This window comes from Microcebus murinus, chromosome 1, assembly GCF_040939455.1.
Source record: "Microcebus murinus isolate Inina chromosome 1, M.murinus_Inina_mat1.0, whole genome shotgun sequence".
NCBI classification, from domain to species: domain Eukaryota; kingdom Metazoa; phylum Chordata; class Mammalia; order Primates; family Cheirogaleidae; genus Microcebus; species Microcebus murinus.
In genome coordinates, this window is record NC_134104.1 from 55,296,167 (window position 1) to 55,319,985 (window position 23,819).

Genomic DNA, 23,819 nt, shown 5'->3' on the forward strand with positions numbered 1-23,819 from the left:
GCCTACTGAAGCCAAGAAGAAGATCGGAGTCTCGTGGAGTAGAGTAGAACCAAGCCTGGGCCAGTCTACTTAGCAGATCATCGACCGACCTCAACAGGTGCATAAATTCAATATTGTTGTATGCCACTGAAATTGTGTGATTGTTACACAGCATTATTGAAGCAATAGTTAACCTGTACACATAGGTTCAGAGGTAGGCATATTTTAGCTCATAGGCAAGTGCCTAGGCTGAGAGACAAAATGTGTGCTTTAGTACAAAAAGAGCTTTTCCTTTGGTTGCTATGGCTTTTGTTTTAACTAAAAAAGATATGATTGGCTTCACCAAATTAATTTTGCATCATAGGTCTTCAAAATCACAGAACAATAGACTAGGGTGTGTATTAGAGGTTATTTTACAAATAAGGAGTTAACGACTCTGTGAAACTGACTTGCCCAAGGTCACACAACTAGAAGTGGTAGAACCAAAGTGATGACCCAGCTCTCTCACTTCCAGTCTAGGGTGTGATCAATCTCTAATTGCTTTGGAATCTTCTTTTGCTATAGATAAGAGCTATTTTGTGTACATTTAAGTAAACATTGATTTTTTTTAATGCCCAGATAGTATATTCTAAATTTTGTGACAGAAAACAAAGAAAAGCAGAAATAATTGATCCCTAGGGATGGGATGGCCTAGAAAATATGAAAAAAAATGAAAGATCAAGATCAGAAACTGGAAAGAAAGTTTAGAGAAAATTACGAAGACCAGAGATAATGAAAAGGATGCTGTCTCAAAGGCTCTGAGCAGGGCCAAAGGTTCTTGAGGGCATCTGACTTAGGATGAGTGGTTTTTGGCTTGAACTTTAAGGTCAAATCTGCAGAAATACAGAGATTTTGTTGTCTCCGAGATGAGGGCTGAAATACACAGTCTGAGTTTAGGACAACAACAATCATATGCCAACCAGGAAAGGATGGGTGTTCAGCAGAGACAGCTGAAATAGTGAGTGAAAGTTATCACCATGGGAAAAGGAGACATTGACTGGCACAAATGGGCTTTGTTCTAGCGAGAGACATATGGTGAGATGGTGGGGACAGGACAGTTTATTTCCCAACTCCTGCAATGGGACATTTTTGGATTTCCTGGATTACTAACAAAGGGTCCATGCTGCATCCAGGAAGGCTTGACCAGAGAGCAGGAGAATCAGCGCTAGGGAACACTTTGGGAATTATTCTTAAATCCTGTCTAGTGCATCTGTGATAGTCTTGACATTAGTTGGGTACAAATTAACACAGGAATAGGAACAATAGAATCTAATTTTTTCTCCCCAAATAGCATCTTTGTACCTTGCGATCTCTGTTACAGTCCTTGCCTGTTCTGCTCATTCTGATTCCTCAGATTTTCTCAAAGGCTCTGTGGGATTTTGATTATAGGGAGGATACTGAAGAGATTAAAGGGGAAGAGCAACAAACTCAACATCACAACATAAAGAAGAGAATATGGATGGGGGTGTATCCAGCTATTCTTGCTAAATGTCGGGAACTTGTGCACATTTGCCCTGAGTTTTGTCAGACTATTACTGTCCAAAGAAGACATATCACCAAATAAACCTGACTACAATATTATGCTGTTCAGCTATCACCAGAAAATACTCAAAAATGTTGGGAAGGCAGGATGGAGGGGATAGAATGAACAACAGTTACATGTTTTCGGAAGAGAAATTTGATAGTGACCTGATAACCTGAGAACCATGCACAAGAGCTAACCTCTATTCTGCATCTGCTCCCTTCAAAATGTAAGTATCTGTTAACAATGAATGGGAAGATGAACAGAGATCTGAAAATTCCATCTACGGTACAACCACTTATGCATCACTAGTTTGTAATAAGCATAATTCCACTCTTATAGTTAATTGGGTTGTATTGGATTTTTTGCTACACATAAAGCTGTTGCACTGATTCAAAGGGGCATGCTTTGGTGACTAATAGATCTGAATCTAACATAATTATAAATAGCCATTGATTTTAATTTCGTGGCTAGTTAATAGAAAAGTATGACAAAAACTGTTCCTGAAGACCTCTTTTGGATGGTTATTTTAGGGTTTGAAGAGTCCACAATCAAGGAATTTACATAAAAATTATCTAAGAACTACTTTTTGCCTTCAGTAAATATAAAGTTTAATGGGTGAAATAGACATTTAAACAAATAAATACAGCACAGTGTGATACATATAAAAATAAAGTTATATACAAAGAAGAGAAAAGGATAAAGAGGAAGGTATTGTATGAGGGATGGAGTGTGAGAATATTTTTAAAAGGCTTCAGAGAGGAGGCTGTCAGTAGCAGCAAGGGCCTTGCAGTGGAGACCCTGATATCTGAGACACAATGATGAGAATTAAAAACTTTACCTGAGGATTACGCCAGGAATGCTAGAAGGATTTACTGATAGAAAATTGCTTGTAAAAATAAATGAAAACAATAACAACAAAAAAGAAAACAAAAACAAAAAAATGAAGGAAAAAAGGAAATAGTTTAATATAATTCATCATTAAATAGGACTAAAGAGGAAAAGCATAGGATTAATCTTCATAGATGCTTAGAAAGCCTTTGGCAAAATTCAACACCCATTCTTAACAAAAACTCTTGAGAAAATGGGATATATCTTTAGCTATATATATAAAATATGTTCATGCATACCTATATCTATCTATATATAGATATAAATACATACACATACTATTATAGTGTATAGATACTATAACTATATAGTTGTATATGTATACATATATACATAAACTATAGTATACACTATACTATATTGTGTACATATATATACTATACCTACAACTAAAACTATACAAATATATATATTCAGATGTAATAAAAGGAAAGATGGATAAGTTGGACTACTTAAAAACAAAAACAATATGCATGGCAAAAAAAAGGCAAAGGCAAACAATGAAGCAGTTGAAAATATTTACAACATATATTACAGATAAAGGGCTAACATACCTAACTGATAAAGAACTTAGAAATATTGAAGATAAAAAGTTGAAAAATGGGTCAAAGGCATGAATCAATGATTCACAAAAAAGGTACAAAAATAACTCTTAAACACTTGAAAACTATCAAATTTATCCATAAATGCAAATAAATGCAAATTAAAAATTTACTGAGACATCATTTCTTCCCCATTTAATTGTGAAGAATTTCAAAATTTTAACAATATTTTCTATAATTAAAGCTTTGGGAAACATGCACGCTTATATACTGATGAAGGGGTACAAAATGGTGCCGCCACTATGGAGAGAAATTTGACCATATCTCACAAAACTACACATTCGTTTATTCTCTGACCTAATAATTCCTCTTCAGGAATTTACCCTGAACTTCTGCCTGCACAATACCAAACTATATATGCACAAGGTTATTCTTGGCATCAATATTTGCAAAGTATCTAAATGTCCAAACATAGGAGATTGGTTACATAAACTATGGTAAATACACAAAAAAGAGTAATGAGCAGTTGTAAAAACAGGAAAGAAGAATATCTCTACCAACTGATACAGACTAATTTCCAGAAGATATTATTAAGTGAAAAAAGCAAAGTGCAAAGAACATCTAATATGCTACCTCTGTGTAAGAAAGAAGAAAAAATAAGAAAAAATGTTGTATGTGCCCATTTTTACAACAAGAAACACAAGAAAGATAAACAAAGAAACAGTGCACTTGAGGTCAGGAGTTACCAGCAGACCAGCCTGGGTAACATGGCAAGACCCCATTTCTGCAAAAAAAAAAAAAAAAAAAAAAAAGTATCCAGGCATGGTTGTGCATGCCTGTAGTCCCAGCTACTCAGTAGGCTGAGGCAAGAGGATCACTTGAGCAAAGGAGCTTGAGGCTGCAGTGAGCTATGATGACACTACTGCACTCCAGCCTGGGTGACAGAGTGAGGCCCAGTCTCAAAAATAGAAAAGAAAAAAAAAAGAAACAGTGGAGTTGGTTATTTATAAGGATTGGGAATGAAACAGCATAGAGGGATATGGGAGGAAGTGACCTTCTCTGTGTATACCTTCCTGTATAATTTTGTCTGGGAAAAAGTATGCTAATGTACATATTCAAATGATAAAATTAAATGAATAAGAATAGGAAAATAAACCTAAAACTGAAACCAAAGTGAAATAGATGAAACTATTTGTATTTCAAATAAATAGCATAATCACACTGAAAGAGAAAGAAAAGAAAGAAAGAAAGAAAGAAAGAAAGAAAGAAAGAAAGAAAGAAAGAAAGAAAGAAAGAAAGAAAGAAAGAAGAAAGAAAAGGAAAACAATTCAAGTAGCTATGAACACAAAATGTGGCTATATATCCCCATTCTTATGTAGGGTCATGGTAGGGGTGGAGGGAAAGGGAAGAATTGTGAGTAAATCTAGAAGACTTTTGTAGTAACGTGCTTTTATTTTTAAATCACAGTGATACGAGCAAAGCAATCTTGAAACTCTTTTATATGTATTATAAGACTGAGAAAATGTGTAAATTTGTTGTCATTGGGAGCCCAGGTTCTCTCTGTAGGAGAAGGAACATATATAAACATGCAATAAAGGAGGATAGTGTGGATGCAGAGTTGAATTCAAATTAGAGGTATCGAGGTGAACTCATGATTTCCTCACTATATGTGCGCATATGTGTGTGTAAGCATGTGTATATGCACAGATGATAGTGTCTCCTGGGTATCACATATGGAGGCCGATAATGTCCACTTGGTCCTCATTCGTAACGTTAATCTTAATCATGACTCTGTGTGTGCAACTGTATGCCCACACGTGTGTGCGGCATTGTAATTATCTGTACATGCCTATGTTTCCCAGATGTGTCTTTTGAAAGGAACAAGAACAAAGATAGGCCAGTAGCAAAGAGCATACAAAGCATCTAGATCCTGGTCTGTAATATGATTTCCTGCTGAAAGAAATGGAACTTCTCAGAGAAATACCTGATTAAGGGCAAAGTAGATATAAATGAACTTAGAATACCTTGTTACATCAGAAAATAATAACATGGTCCAAAATATACTGCAGGTATTTCAGAAGGATGCAGGAGTCCATTTGAAGGGACTCCCATTGAATAGACCTACAATCATTTGAGTACCAATATAACTAAGTATACTAATGAGATAGAAACCATCATGAAAAGTAGGAATGCATGAGTCCTTACCAGTAATAGGTGATAAATATATAAATAGAGAGACGGGGGTGGGGCAGAGAGAGAAAGGGAGGTCTCTCATCTACAGCAGAACTCCAAGAGCAGATTAAGAAATATGGAGGGAGTACTGGAATTGGAAAGTTATCATTTTATAATCAGCACAATAAAGATTGCATCAGGCTAGAATCATCAATATATACTAAATCAAGCAGGAAATTTTGATGAAGATCAGGATTATTTGCATGGTCTCTAAGTGCCTCCCTGCTTCCCCTATTAGTTATAAGGGAGGGAAAAGAAACAGTAATGATATAGGAGAAAACTTCAAAAACAACATGACCAAGTCATCAAAATTAACATCACCAGTGAGGAACAGAGGGACATTGTGCTCCTCCAGATGTAATACTCTGGGAAGGATACATCATCCATGCAGAGAATAAATAAACTAAAATCCAATCATGGAATAACATCAAATAAACACAAAATAAGAAATGGTCTATTGAAAATGGGGAGGGGAGGGAACTTTTTCTCAAAAATGTCAATATCTAAAGGAAAAAGAATGGGTCTAAAGATACTCTAAATTAAAGAAGTCTAAAGAGATATGACAATTGATTACAATACCTAACTACAGACTGAATCCTGTACCAGAGGGGGAAAGGCTATAAAGGACATTATTAGATCAGCTGACAAAATTGGAATATGGGTAGAAGTCTAGATAAAAGTATTTATAACTCTATTGTGGTTATGTAAGTGAATATTCCTATTCTTAGGATATATACACTAAAATATTTAGCAGTAAATGGCCATGACATATATATATAACTTAGCCTTAAATGGGTGTGTGCACATGTAAATGTTTATGAATGCACATACATATATATGTAATGAATGCATGCACAATGCACACAGACATGCATATGCATACACACAGAGATGGAAGCAAAGGAAGTAAAGAAAATAAATTGTTAAAGACGGATAAATTTACCTAAAGGGAATGTGTGCGTGTGTTTGCTGCTTTAACTTTTGCAAACTTTTTGTTTGAAATTACTTCCAAGTAGAAAGTTTAAATAAAAAGTGCTAAGCAAGACCCTAATAAAAGATGTTCAACTTGACTCAAAATCAGCCTACTTTGCCAACATTGCAGCCTTTATACAGAATGACAAAATCCAAAACTCTGTTTCCTTGGGGGGAGTTTTCTTTCTCTTTTCTCTGAGTATTGTTTAATCTGAAAGTTCAGAGAAAGAAACCAAGAATTAATCCTGCAAGTTCACTGTTTTTGTTTCATTTCTGAGTCTTATTCTGCCCTAGGTACTGGCTGGGATCCACCAAAACTTCCATCTTAAGGAAATGAATAGAGCCCTTTGATTTTCCCAAAACTCCAGGGCAAACTTACCCTCTTACCATTAAACCATTTCATATCAAAGGAGACTAAGCTGTGTTTCTCTACACTTCACTCAAGAGAGAGACTTTAGTTCCTCCTCCAAACCCTTGGGCAATGTTTTCTGTTGCCACTTTAGTACAAACTGTGGAAACGGCTCACAGTTTATAGCAGTCCCTGCTGCGAGACCTTACATGCCCGCAGTAGCAGGTGCAGGCTCCTATTCAGAATTCCTACTGTGGACACCCCAAGGAGCTGGGACAGAAAGAATGTGTGACCAATAGAAAGGCTTTATTAGAAAACTAATCCCCAAACCACAATCTCAAGCTTTTGCTGGTACCAGCGTGAATTTAGAATATCAGCTCCATATTGAAGTTCCATAAAAGAAGTTCTGGTAGTCCCAGTTCCAATAAAAGAAGTCAAAGATTTGAGTGAGGAGGATAATAAAGAAGAGAAGAAGAAAAGTCTTAACTGTTTGAAGGTTTTTCCAGCTGACAGAGAGAGAAAAGAGACTGTGGTTGGAGAGACCGTAAAGCTCACGTGGTTCAATCTTGCATCATGTGCTTCAATCCCCTCTCCCACATTACTGTCTTGTTGGTGCCAACTTTGGCTCAGACGCTTCCAGTCATAGGAATTCACTTCCTCCTCTACTTAATTGTATTGCTTAACTCTGAATTCTAGAACATTCTTCTATATACTTGGCCAAAACAGAAAGAGAAAGATGTGTGGCATAAACTTAACTTTCTCTTTCACTTTTACTTAAAGGAAGAGGAGGCTGTGGGCACAGATGTTGCTAAGACAAACTATGACTTCCTCCATGACTAGCTTCAGAGGTTTAGGAAATGGAGAACCAGACAGGTGGCTGAGTTGGAAGGCTAGCTGCAGAGACTTAAGCAGATCAGTATCCTTTGAAACCAAAATCAGCAAAAGGCCAAGGAACATACTGAGGGCTTCTGACTACAACCTAGCATTCAGAGAGAGTTGGTCAGGGAAAAACAGTAAAGATTCATTATTTTTATCAAAGTTGAAATTTATTTTCTTTGTTTAAAAAAATAATAAAATAATGACTTTGTTGGTCAAAGTTTTTTGCACAAACCTATAATTTAATATTTAAAAAGTTGGAAAAGAATGATCATTCCTATTTTCAGTTACCCTGATATTTATTCCATGGACGATGTGCTACCATGCTATTTCCAATTGATGGTGGCAACCCAAAATGTAGAGCCAGGTTGTTAAAAGGAACACATTCTTTTTTAAGATTAAATTTGCTAAATGATAGCAAATATACAGAGGTCATTTTAATTGTGCCTGAAGTTCAAGTGGTTACTAATGTACACTTTTGTACAACAAAATCTCCTAATAATTGATGTCATTCTTATAATTCCAGGACCCCTGGGGTGGAGTATCCTGGGGGGGAGAGGAGGCAAGGAGGTTAGAACAGTGGGTTTTTTTGCCAGTTGAGATCAACTATTTCTGCCAAAATATTCTTCTTTAGTTGCATGCATTTCTTTACAACATGCGTAAGAATTATTTATTCTGACATTCTACCTTTTCTAACTTTTTTTTAAAAGAGAAAATTTTTGACATTCCAAATACTTGAACTCAAACATTTGGAACATAAAAATCCCCCAGGAGCTTATTTTAATGGCAGGGGCAAAAAAGTGCCACCCCCTAGAGGAGCTGATTTTAGTAGGGTCACATTTAACCCAGGAATGTATTTTGGGTAAGTTCTCAGTTCTGGTGCTGGTGATCTACAGACATTTTAGGGTGATTGAAACAGAAAGGAAATGTTCTATTTGCCTGAAGTTAGCCTTTAGTACCAGCAGGTGGCTCTATAACATCTTAAATCAGGAATTTTTTGGCCACTAACTAGCTAGCTAGTTGGAAAACAAAAGCTCTGAGGCCTTCCTTTACAGTCTCTCAATTACCTTTTTGGAAGTTAGAGGTAGAGTGGGAAGAGGGAGTGGAAGAGGGTACAGGTATATGGTGTGGTAGAAGGAATAAATGAATATTAAAACACATTTTATAATCATCACTTGTTAGTAGCTCCTCTCAAAAGTATTATAGTGGAACTCCACTGTTTTTATCTCTAATAAAAAAAAGGAAAAAAAAAAGGAAATTTGTTGTTAAAGGAAATTTTCTTTAAAATATACCAGAAAAACTTCAAGTCCAATACATTTAAAAGCATAGAGTTTCTTCTTGAACACTGAGCTTCCAAAGCTGGGAGAAACAGTCTTACAGCCGGCCACTGCCACCATTCACTTTGGTCTCTTGTTACAGAATTCCAGCTCTGGGTCCCTGAATACAGGTGGGCATGAGGTAACATCAATACCACTACTTCCTGTTTAAGCTGCTGCTTCTCCTTTACCCAGTTTCCCAAGGATACACCACCTGGGTATAATCAGGGAATGTGTCACAATAACTAACAAAACAATGATCTCTGGCTCTCTACCCTGATCAACAAAATAACTGGATCCCAAACCCCTGAGTCTGCCTCTAATGTGAAGAATGTGTGAGGTGTATCATGTGTTCACCAGACAGTGCACCTTGGTACCTCTCTTTCTTGGGAGGATCCTGAAGGTCCCCAGTTGCTGCAATGATGTCACTCTTCCTGGAGGAATTGCTGCTGCTGTCATGAGATCCCCAGCACCACCTATGCTGGTGACACTTACTTTACTCTGATCCTTATCACAGGGTTTTGGGTTTGAACTGAGGAAAGGAGGCTGGGAATGATGAAGAGTAAATTCTGCTGGTAGGAGGCCACAGAATAAAATAGCTTATACTCCATCCCAAATCTTTCATTTATTCCTTCCCCACCCACCTCACTTACCAGCCAGAGAAAGACAAAAATTGTGAATGAGACACCACTGTGAAACTCAAAGCATTGTATAACCTCACTCACCTCTGGGCAATGTCCCTGGACCAGCTATGTGTCTGAGTGGATCCTGATTCTGTGTGGGGTCTGCTCCTTCCCCATCTGGCACATGGCCTGGGTGGTGAGGCTGCACATAGCTCTGGGGGCCAGACACAGCCCCAGCCCCAACATCATTAAGTCAATATGCTGCCTTTGAGGCTCTTTAGGTGCCTTCAGTCAAGTACAATCTGGGTCAGCTAGCTTATCCTGCCAACCAGTTGTGCCCAAATGGTCAGCTGTTGAGGCATTTGCTTTGGGACCCCACTATTTCTTTATGACATGAATCCAAACAAAAGGAGCCATTTTTTACAATGTAGACACTCCAAAATATAATGGAGTCTCCAAAGAGAGGGTAAAGGCTGTAGTCAGTTCTTCAGGAATTCGGGGTTCCTTGATCAAATAATGGGTAAGAAAATTCCATAAAAGAAAACACAATTTATAGATGTATTTTTAGAAACAGGTTTGGTTGTATGTAATAAAAATGGATGAATGGTTTGATGAGGCTGTCAAGTGATGAAAAATAATTTCAGAGGTAGGCAATCTTCCCACTCAGGCCCTAGAATTATGGGTCCTTGGAGGCATGAAGTAAGGATGGGGAGGTAAGTATTAGAGTCAAGAAAGGCTGTGTATTTAGTGTCTGTGTGCCAGGCCTTTTGCATATTTTTTTGCTTGTTCCTACTTAGATAATTGATTTCAGTGATTTATCTGAAAGACTCATTTTCCCCAACCATTCTCCATTCTGCTATAGTTACCTTGCTAAAGTACAATGTGAGTCATTTTACTCCCCTTTTCAAAAACCTGCAATGACCCCTTTTGTCAATAGAAAAAAAAGTGCAAACTCTTTAATATGCTTTGGTTATAAACAGCCTTTTCCAGGTTTACAATAGTAGGTAACATGCAATGAGTGATCAAGAACCTGGGTCTCATAGCTATGCCACTATGAGATCTTAGACAGGGTTAGGTAGCCTCTCAGCCTCAGTGCCCTTTGTAAAATGCTAATGGTAATAGCACCTAACTCATTGAGCTCTTGTAAAGATTAAATGAGAGTAAATGAGTTATATTTTCCACTTAGCCCACATGCCATTCTAGTATTCCATTTCTCATACCTACCACTCATTTTCATTGCTTTGCTTATGTTTTCTCAGCTACATATGCCTCTCCTATTCCAATCCTCCCCCCACCCCCTAGAACACATCCATTTTCCATAGGCAGAAATTTTTTAATTCAATACCTGGATTGAATGCCACTTCCTCTAATAAAGCACCCCTCCCCCATCAAAATATATACCTCTTTACTGTCTTCCCCCTCTGTTTACCTTAATTCTTCTCCCCCCACTCCATTGTCCCTTTATTCTGCCTCATATTATGATTTGTAATTTACATATTTGCTTCTCTTTCCTACTGGATTATATACAATCTGAGGATCCCTTAATTGTTTTTCTATTCCTAGCACCTACCAGAATGATTTATATATAATAAATATTCTGTTTAGTTGTAATTCATCATTAAAATTAAATTGGAACTAATTGATCAATATCTATGTACACATATAGTAGTAAAACTCAACAGAAACCAAGAAGATGGGAAGGAAGAGGAGGGGGTGGGTAAATTCACACCTAATAGGTACAATTCACATTATCTTGGTGAAGGGCACAGACATAAGTGACTCAAACTACACAAAAGCAAATCATGTAACCAAAACATTTGTACCTCCATGATATTCTGAAATAAAAATAAATAAAATTAACTGTAAAATTTCAGTCTTCCTATTAATTGACTTCTCTCTTTTTGGTAAGTTTCATAAATAGTATTATAGAAATATTAACTATCCAAATTCTAAATATTAATTTTTATTTTAAAAATTATTTTTCCTAAACATCTGTGGCATAGTAGAAAAATCCCACTGATAATATGGTTTCCATTACATAATATGACAGAAAAAGTATTCTCTTAGAGATTTAGCTGAGATTATTAATATAAATGTATTTTAATTATAAAAGCGATATAAAAATATTATAAAACCTTGGAAGAGAGAGAAAAAGCAATGCATATTCCCACCTATCAAACATGGACCTGTTCTCAGGGCCTTGCTACTCAAAGTGTAGTCTGAACAAGCAGCATCAGCATTGGCTGGAAGCTTGTTGAAAATACAGAATATCAGGCCCACCTCAGATCAATTTAATCAGAATATGACTGAAATACACATTAAAGTTTTAAAAGCATTGCTCTAAGGCACTGTGTAGAGCCCAGTAGAGCACAGCATTTACCAAGAGCATTTACCAAGTATCTCTCCATCCAACAAATATTTATTGAGCACTTGCTATATGCCAAATGCTATATCAGATGCTGTGCTTTAATCTGCAAGAGTTTTTCCAGGACTGATGCAGGAATATATAGAGAGGGTTGTTGCCTTCCTTTTGGACTGTTTTCTTGGGCAAATCAAGTAGTTGTGAATGAAAAAGCTGCCAACTCCATAGAGTTGCAAAATATCTCATTCTGAAATGGTTCTGCTTCTCTTGCTTTCAAGTTCTCAGTGATATCTCTAAGTCTCTGAAGTTTAATATTTTCTTTTTATAATATTCTCACTTCTTCCATTAATAGCTGAAAATAGGGGGGAAAGCATTAAAATTAACATTTCACAGTAGAATTAAAGCACACATTTTGTTTGCCATAGGCAGCTTTCATAAAGCTTTATCTTTGGATATTTTAAAATATATATATTTTACAAGTTGAAAGGAAGCCCAGAAAGGTGACAATTCAGAAATAAATCTTAAGATATTCCTTCACAAAGTGATTTTTCTGGGATGGTGAGGGAAAAACCGAAAACATCGTTTGTTTACTTAAACACCTAATGAAAAATTGCCAATATACTGTGTTATACTTGAAAAAAGCACTATATTGAACTGCTGTTTAAGTATCAAAAGATACATGATAAATATTACACACTTAATTAACTGACAAGTGATACTCCTCTAGACACCTCCCCCTCCAAAAAAAACAAAAAAACAATAATAACTGACTGGTAATATTATGGGGTTCAGGAGATGAGATGGAACCATTTGGTGATTAAATGTCAGCTGATCTACACATCTGTGTATGAGCCTTCAGTCTTCTCTTAGCTCAGGTAAACTGCCTTCTCTCATAGTGCTCTTCTGAGTCATTGAGGATCTGTCTGGCCTGAAACCCTCCAGGGCCATTAAGGCCAGGGTGCTTTTCTTGATTTGCCCATTTGCCAAGATATTCTTGTGATTTTCAATGTGCAAAGTTCTCTATCAGCAGAGACCCCGTGGTTTTGACCACGGAAAAGTACCACTTGAAAGCATAGGAAACAGTTGCAGAAAGCAGGGAAATGGGTTTGTGTGCCTGCAAGCCTCCAGGCTAGAGGACCTCATACCAAATTGGGATTTCCAAATAGTGCCACCCCATGCAGTGCCAGACTCCATTTCACGTATTAAAGGGGATCAGATCAGCGACTGTCCACGGCTTGTGGGGGTACTGCGGAAAGCAAATGGGACACGGAATTTGAAAGAGGGCTCCAAACAACAGGGCAATACAAATGTAAGGTATCATTATTTCCTCCTCTGTAAAACGGGAATAAGCAAGGAACTGCTGCATAGTAGCTCGTAGGTGAATCTTAATTATGTAACGCTTGAAACACAAACCGTCCTTGATGTTGTCATACAAACATGCAGTACAGCGCCTTTCTCAGCTTCTTTACCGCTCATGTTTCTGCTGCTCCTGTGGTTTACGGACAATGAATGTAACGCTTTCTGTGTAATTGCCACAGAGCGTGCGTCTCTGTGTGTGTGTGTGTGTAGGGGAAAGAAGGAAGGAAGGGAACCTAGTGGTTGCGTTGAACATCTGAGTGGAGACTGTGAAAGGATGGAAGAAAGAAGACCCATCTGAGGGTCGAGGGGCCGGAGCCCACAAGCTTCCACGAGCACAGCCCGGCCGGCGGCGGCGTTCCGGCGGGCGGGAGTAACCGGGGGAGGAGACTGCGGAGCAGCGGAGGCGTGGGAGCGGGACAGAGGGGCAGCCCGGAGCGCGCCGGCCAATCGGAGCGCGCTCCGCCAGCGGCCAATCACCGGCCGCCTAGCCCGGCAAATCTGCCCGGCAGTGCGGGGCGGGGCTGCCGGGAGTCGGGTGCCGCCGGTTACACTTCTGAGTGCCTTTCAGGAAGCCACAGGGCAGGGGGCGTCTGTGCGGAGGAGCCGGGGGAGGGAGGGAGCCTCAGGCAGGTCCAGCCTATGAACCAGCCCAGTGACATATATAGAAGCATACATCAGGCCAGAGATGCTGCGCCCGGTCGCACACATGTGTGCAGACCCACAGGCATGTCTGTGTGCTGCTGTGTGGGCACCTGTCGTGTGAGTGGCTCCGGGCGTGGCTGCTCCTCGGACGTTCAGTTTCTGTAAGATTTATCTCTAGGGGCCTACCTTCCCCCGTCTCCAGAGGGGAACGTAAGAAGTTTAACGAAGCAGGGACTGAGCAGATTAAGGGAGCGCAGCAGAGGCTGGGCCGGAGAGGGTAGGGACTGCGGGTGCTGGGGAGTAGGGAACCACCTATTTGCCCCTCTCCCGGCCAGAAAGCCGGTTTGGAAAGACTGTCGCGACAAAGGTGGCTCTGAAATGTCTACAGAGCCCGAGAAGTGATGATCACTGAGTGAGTGGCACTGGGCTGAGACTGGCCAATTTGTTGACAAGAGGGATGCTAGCACTTAGGAAGGCAAGGAGGAAACTCAGAATGGGGACCATCTGCTCCCCCAACCCCAGCGGGACAAAGACATCATCGGAGGTCTGCAATGCCGACTGGATGGCCTCGCTGCCCCCTCACCTCCACAACCTCCCCCTTTCCAATCTGGCAATCCCAGGTATTCTTCTATTCCTACTTGTTCCCACTGTGTTTAATTCTGCCATTTTAGTGTTATTAATGGGTTGAGTTGCTTTTCTATTGTGCTGAGAAATTGTCAATGACCCTTTTTTATTTCCAAACCAAAAACCTAACACTGAAGCAGCTGCTTTAAAGAGATTTAAGTACACTGCATCATTGGCTAAGGGACTCAGGAGAATGGAAGCACTGCTGTTTTTGCTTGCGATTTTTTGTTCGTTTGGTATTGTTTACATTTGATAGCCTCATCCTAAGAATATTATCCTTCTTGATGTTGGGGCCAGGGTATGTGAGAGGCACATTTACTTGAATCACTTAAAGGAAAAAGGAGAAATCAAGGGTAATGAATAAAAAGCCATTAGCACTTTTAGATCTGGATCAAAATTAAAATTGAGAAATATTTCCTTTCTCATTTATCTGACCTTGTATATTGGAGAAAGAAACAAACAATCAATAGAGAACTAGAGAATAGGTTCAGAATCAGAACTGATTATAAAGACACATATTTTTGTTGTTGGAAAAGCCAGAAATAGAGAATGCAAGATCTCATCACAGGCAGTCATTAGGTGTGATGAGGTTGTGGTGTTTGAAGCTTTGTCTAAATATATACAGGTGTCTGCCTGACTGATCTAGAACTAAAGCCTTGAAAAGCCTTGAAAAGCACTTCTGTTCCAGCCACTGTGCTAAAACCTCTCTACTGGAGGTTTTCTATGTTGATATCATTTGTTAGATGTGTCCTCTTCCTTCCACTCAAAAGGTAGTTAAAGTATCATTTCTAGGGAAGGATATTAGGGCAGTGAGCTTGGCCTAGCGTACTAAGCAAAGTCCTACAGTGCTGATACTTGGAAAGCACTCCTAGCAGCAGGGGATGGAATACTGCCAATTCCTTCTCTCATTTGGAGACATAACAATTGAAGTTCACCCCTAGACTGCCAGACAAACTCCCAAACATTCCTTGGACCAGTCTGCTTTTTTGGTGCTTAAAGAGATGACCTCATGCAAATCCTGATCTTTGCTTTCTATGTATGAGGAAAAGCAGTGCTGGCTTCAAATGCAGGCTTTTCTTTACTTTCCTCTTCTTTTGGAGATCTTCCAGGTTCATTGTCCTCACAGGACCTGATTGCTTTTGAGCAAAGAGAGGACTGCTAAATTTCTTTATAGATATGGTCTTACATTTACTTACATTTTACCAGACATTTACTACAGCTCCTTAGGAAATGACAGATGGGCATGCTTCAGAACAGGTCTTTTCCATGTTTAATTGACGCTTGTGGAGCCATCACCAAAATGATATATGGGCCACCTTTGACATTAGTCATTTGCCTTCAGGCTCTCTGATGGAATTATTTTGTTGAGTGATATGGCAGGTATGTGTGTTTGCAAACAGAATGGCATCTTCGGCAGGCTCTAAATGGCTGTCATTCAGGTCATGTGCAGGGTAGGTTGGGGCTCCTCCTTCCTTGTACTTTGGACAGCCCAGACCATAGCAAGCAGCTCTGCTAGTGGCTTGGCAGTGTATTCTGACTCTGTGACTCCAGGAAGGAGCTGGGCATTTGTTCTGTGATCTATAGGGTATCTCACAGTTACTAGAATTGCTGGGGCAGGTGGGGATGGGGGGAGGGAGCAAATAGCCAGGGCCTGCTGCTGAAACTGGAAATTCTATGATTAGCCATCGTGGGGGACACAAGAATTTGTTCACCCAGCTTTGTGTAGTCCAGTCCTGCTAAGCAAAACGAAAAAAAATGGCCTTGACTCCTCAAAAGATGCTGAGTTCACCACTGTGAAACGCCCTTTTCCCAGCAGTGGAAGTGACATTAAGTGTATGTATATGTAAGCTAAAGACAGAAAAATCACATATTAAATGCTAACCATTCATGGAATCCCCAGCTGGTTCTTCTATCTCCATCTCGAGCTTGATACTCCTCAGATAAAGACTAGCAGTCAAGTTCTGCCCAGCCTTGCCGAGAAATTCTGAAATACAGAAGGCATTCAGACAGTGGGGGCCACCATCTCCCCTCCTCCTCCTCCCTCTTATGGTCACTGTCATCACAGTAGCTGTTATTAACTGAGCACTACCACATAGCACCCATGGCACGCATTACCTTAAACCCTAACACCTCCATGGAGTAGGTATTAACATCCTCCTTTTAGAAATAAAGGAAATCATTGTTCAGAGAGGTTAAGTAATTTTCTAAAGATCACATAAGTAGTAAGTGGCAGAACAAGTAGTTAAGCCCTCATGTAGCTGCCAAACCCATGCACTGTCCCTGTGCCCCAGAGGGGTCCTTGTGAAGTGCAGAGCAGTGGGGGTGTTCTCTAACACACCATCCTTCACAGTGAATGAGAGAATTTTTAAAACTAGGCAGTCTTTATCGAGTAATTATATATAGACAGACACTTATATGTATACATATTACATATCTGGCATACACACACACACACACATATTTAGAGTTGGAACCCAGTAAGTCTTCTATATATATGTATATACACATTTAGAGTTGGAACTCTGTAAGTTTTCAATTCGAATATAGTGCGTCAACCTGTTCTGTGTTTGTGTGTGTGTGCGTGCTCATGTGCTCAATTGGGGTGTCTGTAAGAATAGGTCAGATCTGTCAGGATGGGGACAGGGCAGTGGGACATGGGCGAGGGCAGGGAAAAGGCAGGATGTCAAGCAACGATAGCAGAACTGGGATGGAGTAAACTATGTCAGATTTGAGTGCACCTGCTGCATTTGCCTAAGTCATGATGGGAGGGAACATATGTGAATCTGCACCTCTGAACAGAGCCTTGATGTATTATTTTCCTTCCACAACTGTTACTAACACCTGTTAATGACCAATGCCACCCAAAAATATTGAAATATCTGGGAAAAGAACCTCAGAATAATGCTAATTGCTCACTTTATAGAATCATTTGATGTCCATAGGGTAAAGGATCTGGAAACTACAAAAGTCAGATTTTTAAATTAAATATTTAAACTTCTACAGACATTTCACTGATGTTAGTGAAAGCATGATTTTCTCTGGAGACAAATAAACTGATAGGAAAATTTGTTTCTGTAGTGTATATTGCTTTTCAATGAATTCTTTTTCTCTGTATATTTTAGTGTTGTTCCTTTTTTTATTAACCATGCTCTTTCTTTTTTATTAAAGGTAAACTATTTGGTCTATTGGGAAGAGCCTTGAACTTAAGGGTCTTAAAATTTGTTGTTGATTCTTGCTGTGTGATATCGAAGAAGTATCTGAATTTCTCAGGACATAGTTTCTTCACTTGTAATTAAGATGTTGGATTAAATGAAATAGAGTCATTTTCAGATTAAAAATTATTTAATTAATTTGAGGTTTTTGTTTTGTTGCCTGTTATTTGTTCAAATTTATAGAAAGAGATGGAAAGAATGATTGGATCATATAGGTCTAAAGGTCATTTCTTTTATGCCTCTTCAAAACAATAAATTATTTTTGGCATGTGCATACAAGGACTTACGATTGCCAGAATGAAGCAGAGGGCACTCACTTCAGTATCCTAAAAGAGGCTGCAGATTAATGGATCTAAATGTACTTGTACCTCATTAGACCTTAAATGTGTTTTAATAAACTTCCATGCTCAGGCCTGTGGGAGACCCAAGGATGAATCAGGTATCAACCCTACTATCAAAGAACGTTATGATCTAATGATATATATATATATATACACACACACACATATATATATATACATATATATGTGTGTATATATATATATATCTGTGTGTATATATATGTGTGTGTATATATATATGTGTGTGTGTGTATATATATATACCTTCATCATACATAGTTTTAGAAAAGGAACTAATGGAGAGAAATGTTAAAATACAGATATAAATAGTGTTATAGAAGCACGTAGAATGGAAAGATTAATTCCAGCTTCTAAGATCAGGAACTAATTTAGCACGAAAATGACATCTGACCTAGGATTTGAAGAGGGGTCAGGACTTTGACAGATGTGGCTTGGGGATCAGGGCTGGGAAAGGGGCTTTCCAGGTGAAATTAACCAACTGAGCTAATGGATGGGGGTATGAGTGGGAAATGGCTAGGGGCTGCCCTCTCCTATACCTCCGTGTACCTGTTACAGTATCTTTTTCACAGCACTTCTCAACACATTGTTATTTTTAAGTGTCTGTCTTTCCCGTGGTCTCTGAACAACTTGCAGACAGAGAATATGACTTATTTCCCTATGTCCTAAATCCTAGTCGAAGGAAGCAGTTCAGCCATTGGCAACTGTCGAGGGAACGAGTGGAACTGCAGGGTAAGCACGCTGGAAAAGTGGCCTGTGGGCACCACCTTTTCCATTGTTACTAAAGCTGAACTGCACAGATTGGTTAGGTTCGCCTTTTATAAATAAACAGCCACATAAATTCGTATGAAAATCTTCTAATCTATTCTTTGTTTTTATGCATAGTATTCCTGAAGCCCTCAGTAAGGCTCATCACTGAGCCCCATTAGAAATGAAAATACTGAGACAGAGTGAAATGATCAGAAGAGTCAGAAGCAGAGTAACTTCTTTCCTAGAAATAATTCCATCACCCAGCATCCCTTCTGCCTTCCTTCATCCCTTGTCAAATTTGAGCTTCTCTAGCTTCTTGTCTTTCCCGCCTGGCTGCTGCCTGTATCTGCTCTCATCTTTTGTTCCCTGCTTTGCCTTCCTTCCACTGACCTGACCTATTCACCAGCCTTTCCTTTCCAGGGTCAGCGTTTCCCACGTGCTGCTCGCTGCTCTCCAGTTCCCGTTCTCATGTTGCTGCTGATCATCCCCATCTCGTCCTTTCTGCCTTTGTGGACTCCTATTTTCTTCCCATGCAGTTTTACCCTTGCCCACTTGGTGATTTCTATATGTCTTCTCCCAGTGGCCCCACACTCTCTTCCCACTTGTGTGACGTGGAGCAAAACTCACTAGCAGGGCAGGATGAAGGGGTCATTACTCGGGTCCTGCTCCTGGAAGTTGGGCCAGGTCTGGTGCCTCTAAAAGAGATTTGGGGACCACCCTAAAAGGATACAAAATAAATTGTGTAACAAGAAGTTTTGGTTGGCCCATGAGTTGGCCCTAGAACAAATCCATTCTCCTGCAGGGTTTGGAAGATTGGTAGATTCAGGTTGTGGGAAACCAAGGACCAACCTGAATCTACCATGGCTGACTCAATCAGAAAAAAAAAAAAAAAGTCATATAAGACCAAAATGGTTACTTGAATGGGTATAGTTTATTTTTGTTTTTTCTCTCTCTCTTTTTTTTTTTTTTTTTGGTCTGGGTGGCCATGGTTAAGCATAAAAAGAGGCTATGACTTTGGTGTTCCCACTATAAGGTTTCTCTCCTAAGAAGGCTCATCATTTCCCTAGGTCTCTCCCTTCCCCAAATCACACAAAAGCTACAAAGAATTCTGGAATCATATAAATCTAAAAAGAAGGATCATGGATTGATTAAGAATATGAATGCTAGAGCCAGACTGCCTGGATTTGGATTCTGACTCTGCCCTTCACAAGCAGCGTGACCTTGGGCAAGTTGTTTAAACTCTCTCTACCTCAATGTCCTCCTCTGTAACACAATCATGGCACTACCTCATTTGCTTAGTGTGAGAATTAAATATACGAATTCATATAGCATGCTTTCTGGCACAAAATAAGCACTTTTTAAAATTCAGTCACAATATGCATTTATTGAAAGCCTGTGCCGGAATGGACAACAAAAACGAGGTGTAAGATATAGTTCATACCCTCAGGCAATTTACAATCTAGTTAGGGAACTGCCTGTCTAATTAAGCCATGTGACTCAGTGTTCTCTGTCTGATCAGATTACAGTAACTTGTATGGTCACCTCCTCGAGGGGGCTTTAGCGTTAAGAGACGGATACACGGAGGATTGGGATGAGAGTACCAAGGGAGTCTTCAATGCATTATGATGGTGGCTGATCAAGAGAGCTAGAAAATCCTCTGTAGTTATTTACTCTGTCCATACATGCCAAATTCAGCTGTCAAACTTTCTCATGTCCAGACTTCCGAAGCCTTTGGGAAAAACTCAGCTATCTGTGACAGGACCATATTGTTACTCTGCTCTGCTCTCCTCATTTCCTGATCACTTGTCCTCCTGACCCAGTCATTTTGTTCCCAGCTCAAGAGTAGAAATATTACAAAATGCTTGCCTTCGAACAAATCTGTATATATACTTTATAACTCTTTCCCCAGCTGTTGGAATAGCTTCATCATCCCTCCAAATACATGCATTGGCCTGCATGTCCTCACACCCAACACCCATATGCACAGAGGCTTAGCTACAACCTTAGCCACACCCTAAAGGGGGCCCAAATTCTACTACCTGCTGTTGTTTACCCTTCATAAATGGCCTACAAAATATGCCCACTGACACTGCAGACCCTAGGAGCGTGTTGCTTTCACCTGCATGCTCCTCTCTCAGACTTGCTTCTGAAGCTGAGGAGTTGAGCTGGTTTCCAACACATGATTTTACAAAACTCCACTAGATATGACAGGTCACCTCCATAATGCTTTCCTGCCTCTGGGAGTTTAGGAACCCAGGCACACTACAATATAATGTTGGTGAAATGCTTTAGCATCCTGTAACTTTGCCTCTGGGAAAATCACAAACTACTTTGGAAATGCTGAGCAACCCTAATTAGAGTTTGAAACCAGGCCTGCAGAGGAGTGATTATTTATAGATGTTGTAATAGGTGGGTGTGTTTGTGTGTGTGAAAAGAATTTGAACACACATCAAGAACCAAATTTAGGTGGAGGAGATCTATGACTCAATTTGTTATAGTATTTACACATGTGGTTAAGCAGGAGTCCTTCCACCTTTTCTCTCGTGTTGTTAAACATCAATAGGAATTTGGATTATATTGCAGAACACCGTGAGGATCAAGCAGTACATGGGAGGATTACATTAGTAGATCACTAGGTAACTCTAAGATAAAATAGGTTGAGCCATAAAGGCCTTCATTGCTCTAAGGGGGATGTTTAGGTTGTATCATCTATGATAGTTTAGACGGTCTTTCACGCATTCATTGTCTACCAAGCAGCTGAAAATTCCTAAGAAAATAATAGGATTTATTTTTTTATAAAAAAAAAAAAAACGATTACTCTAGAACTGCTGGCTGTAAAGTATCATTTCTTCTCAAAGAATGTTCTATTTAAAATTTAATATTTTAAATAGAATATTTATTTTATATTATTACATTATATTTTAATATTTATTTAATATTCTATTTAATATTCAAAATACAACAGTTTTTTGTTTCTGTGCAGACCTGACAAGGTAAAAATAAAGGAAAAAAATAGGACCCACTTATGCACTGTAATGCAAATGTCTTGGAGTGCGGCAGTAGTCTGCCGTAATGGTGGAACTGAAAAATTCCTAGACCTTGTTAGACTGAAATGAATATTTTATGAACATGTATAATTTGAATGCTTATATATGGAAAGCAGTATTTTTTTAAAGTGTAATTGAAACCAGATGCCCTTTCCCCCTGACTCTGCCACACAAATAAGGGTGAAAACAGCATTCTCGTATGTCCTCCCTGGGTATGAGTTTAGGTCATCGTCCTGGCAGGAGGTGCCCACAGGGATTGCCACAAGCATTATATGAGCATGTTGCATTAATTTAGCTAAAAAAAAAAAAAAAAAATCAGTGCCTGTTTTGGTTTTTTTGGTTCTCATTTCCTATATAAAAAAAATTATATTCATTGAAAGGAAAATCATTAATTCAAAAGATATTTACTGAACACCCTTTTACGCCAGGTACTGTGTTAGAGGAGTTGATTACAGGGATGAACAAGATTCTTTTCTCTACTCTTCATGGAGTTATGATCTTAGAAGAAAGCCAAAATTCAGACACAGTAGAGAGAACGCATTGGGTACTGTAGCACTTAAAAACCCAATACTCAGTTCTGTTACTGGAGGAGGGGAGCTTGGTTGATTGGACTTCCAGGAAGAGAATGACCCTTGGGTTGAGTCATGAAGAGCAAGTAGGAGATAACGAGGTTATGGGTGGAGGGAAGAGTGTCACAATGCAGGGGACTGAGGTGAGAGAGATCATGGTGACCCCGAGGAGACCTGGGCAGTCCGATGTGGCCAGAGCACAGATTTCATTTAAAGAAAGGAGTAGAGAAAAGGCTGGAAAGTAGGCAGGAACTAGATCCTAATGGGCCTTGGAATATGCCATGTCATGATTGAACATTATCCTGAAGGCAAAGTGCAGCCATTGAAAGACTGGGGCAGGAGCGGGTAGAAAGCCCTTCAGACAACTGCATAAGAGTAAAGTGAAACAAAATGACCCATCGTTAGTAGGAACACTAGGGGTGAGATGAGACACTCATTGTTTCTTTCACTCTATTCAGCACGTGTGTTGATTTCCTCCCATATGCCAGGTCTTCTCCCAGGCACTGGTGATTCAGTGATGATCGCTACAGACATGGTCCCCGCCTTCAAAGAGCTTACGGTCTAGTTGGAGAAATGGACATTTAATCAAGCTGTTACAGCACAGTGTGCTCTGTAGGATGATTGGAGAGGGATAGGTTACTGCTGAAAGAAGAATATACCAGGAGCATCTTAATGAGACTCAGGAACCAGGGAGGCCTCCTGGAGAAAGTGAATAAACTAAACTCTGAAGAACACATGGGAAACAAGTCCTCAGGGCAACAGGAACAGGGCAACAGTGTTCTAGGAAAGTAAATAATATGGGTGATCATCTTGAAGAGAGGGAATGGCCCATTTAATGAACCAAAAGAATTCATTATCGTTGTACCATAGGTTGCAAGGAGGAGAGTGTCAGGGGTAAGTGCCCAGTTACTTGGAAGTCTAACAAGTCATGTTAAAGTGATTTGACTTTGCCTGAACAGGAGTGGAAAGGGTTTTAAGCAGGCAAACTTGGTGCTTGCAGGCAAGGTCAACTTGGTGTTTTGGAAAGATCTCTCTGCCTGCAGCACCAAAGTACTGGAATTGGTACCAGTTAAGGCCGCTGCTGACGTCATCAAGTGGGAGGTGCTGCCGCCCTGGAGGAGAGTGGCAGTGGCAGCGTGGACAAAGGAAAAGGGACAGACTAAGGAGCTATTTAGGAGGGAGTGGTCAACAGGACTTGGCAATTAGCTGGAGGGTAGAAAAAGACAGTGCAACAGGCTTGGAAGGGGAGAGGAAGCTGGTGGCATTCCCAGAAATGTGGATGCTGGAGAGGAAGCAGGTTTGCGAGTGGTAGAGGGAAGTGGATGTGCTCGGTCTGGGGCGTGCGGAGTTCAAGGTACCCATGGCACATTTCAGAATTGGGAGAGGGGGATAGATAGTGCCCCATGGAAATAATTTCAGAGCTAAATCTCACATTTCACACTTCTTCTTCTACCCTCACCCACAGCTACTATTATATCCAATATCATATGGTTTGAGTTAAAGATGTCCTCATTTAAAAAAAAATTTTTTTTATTTCAACTAAGATTGTACTTC

At 39.6% G+C, this 23,819-nt stretch overlaps 1 protein-coding gene across 1 annotated transcript in view; it reads left to right on the forward strand.

Moving 5' to 3' along the window:
* Window positions 1-13,616: 13,616 nt before the first annotated feature.
* The window catches only part of PLCXD2 (phosphatidylinositol specific phospholipase C X domain containing 2), a 50,793-nt gene continuing 40,590 nt past the window's right edge, over window positions 13,617-23,819 (forward strand). Inside the window, exon 1 of the mRNA XM_012787432.2 lies at window positions 13,617-14,324. Coding sequence (XP_012642886.1) covers window positions 14,162-14,324 — 163 coding nt within the window. The 5' untranslated portion in view covers window positions 13,617-14,161. The remainder of the gene's footprint in view (window positions 14,325-23,819) is intronic.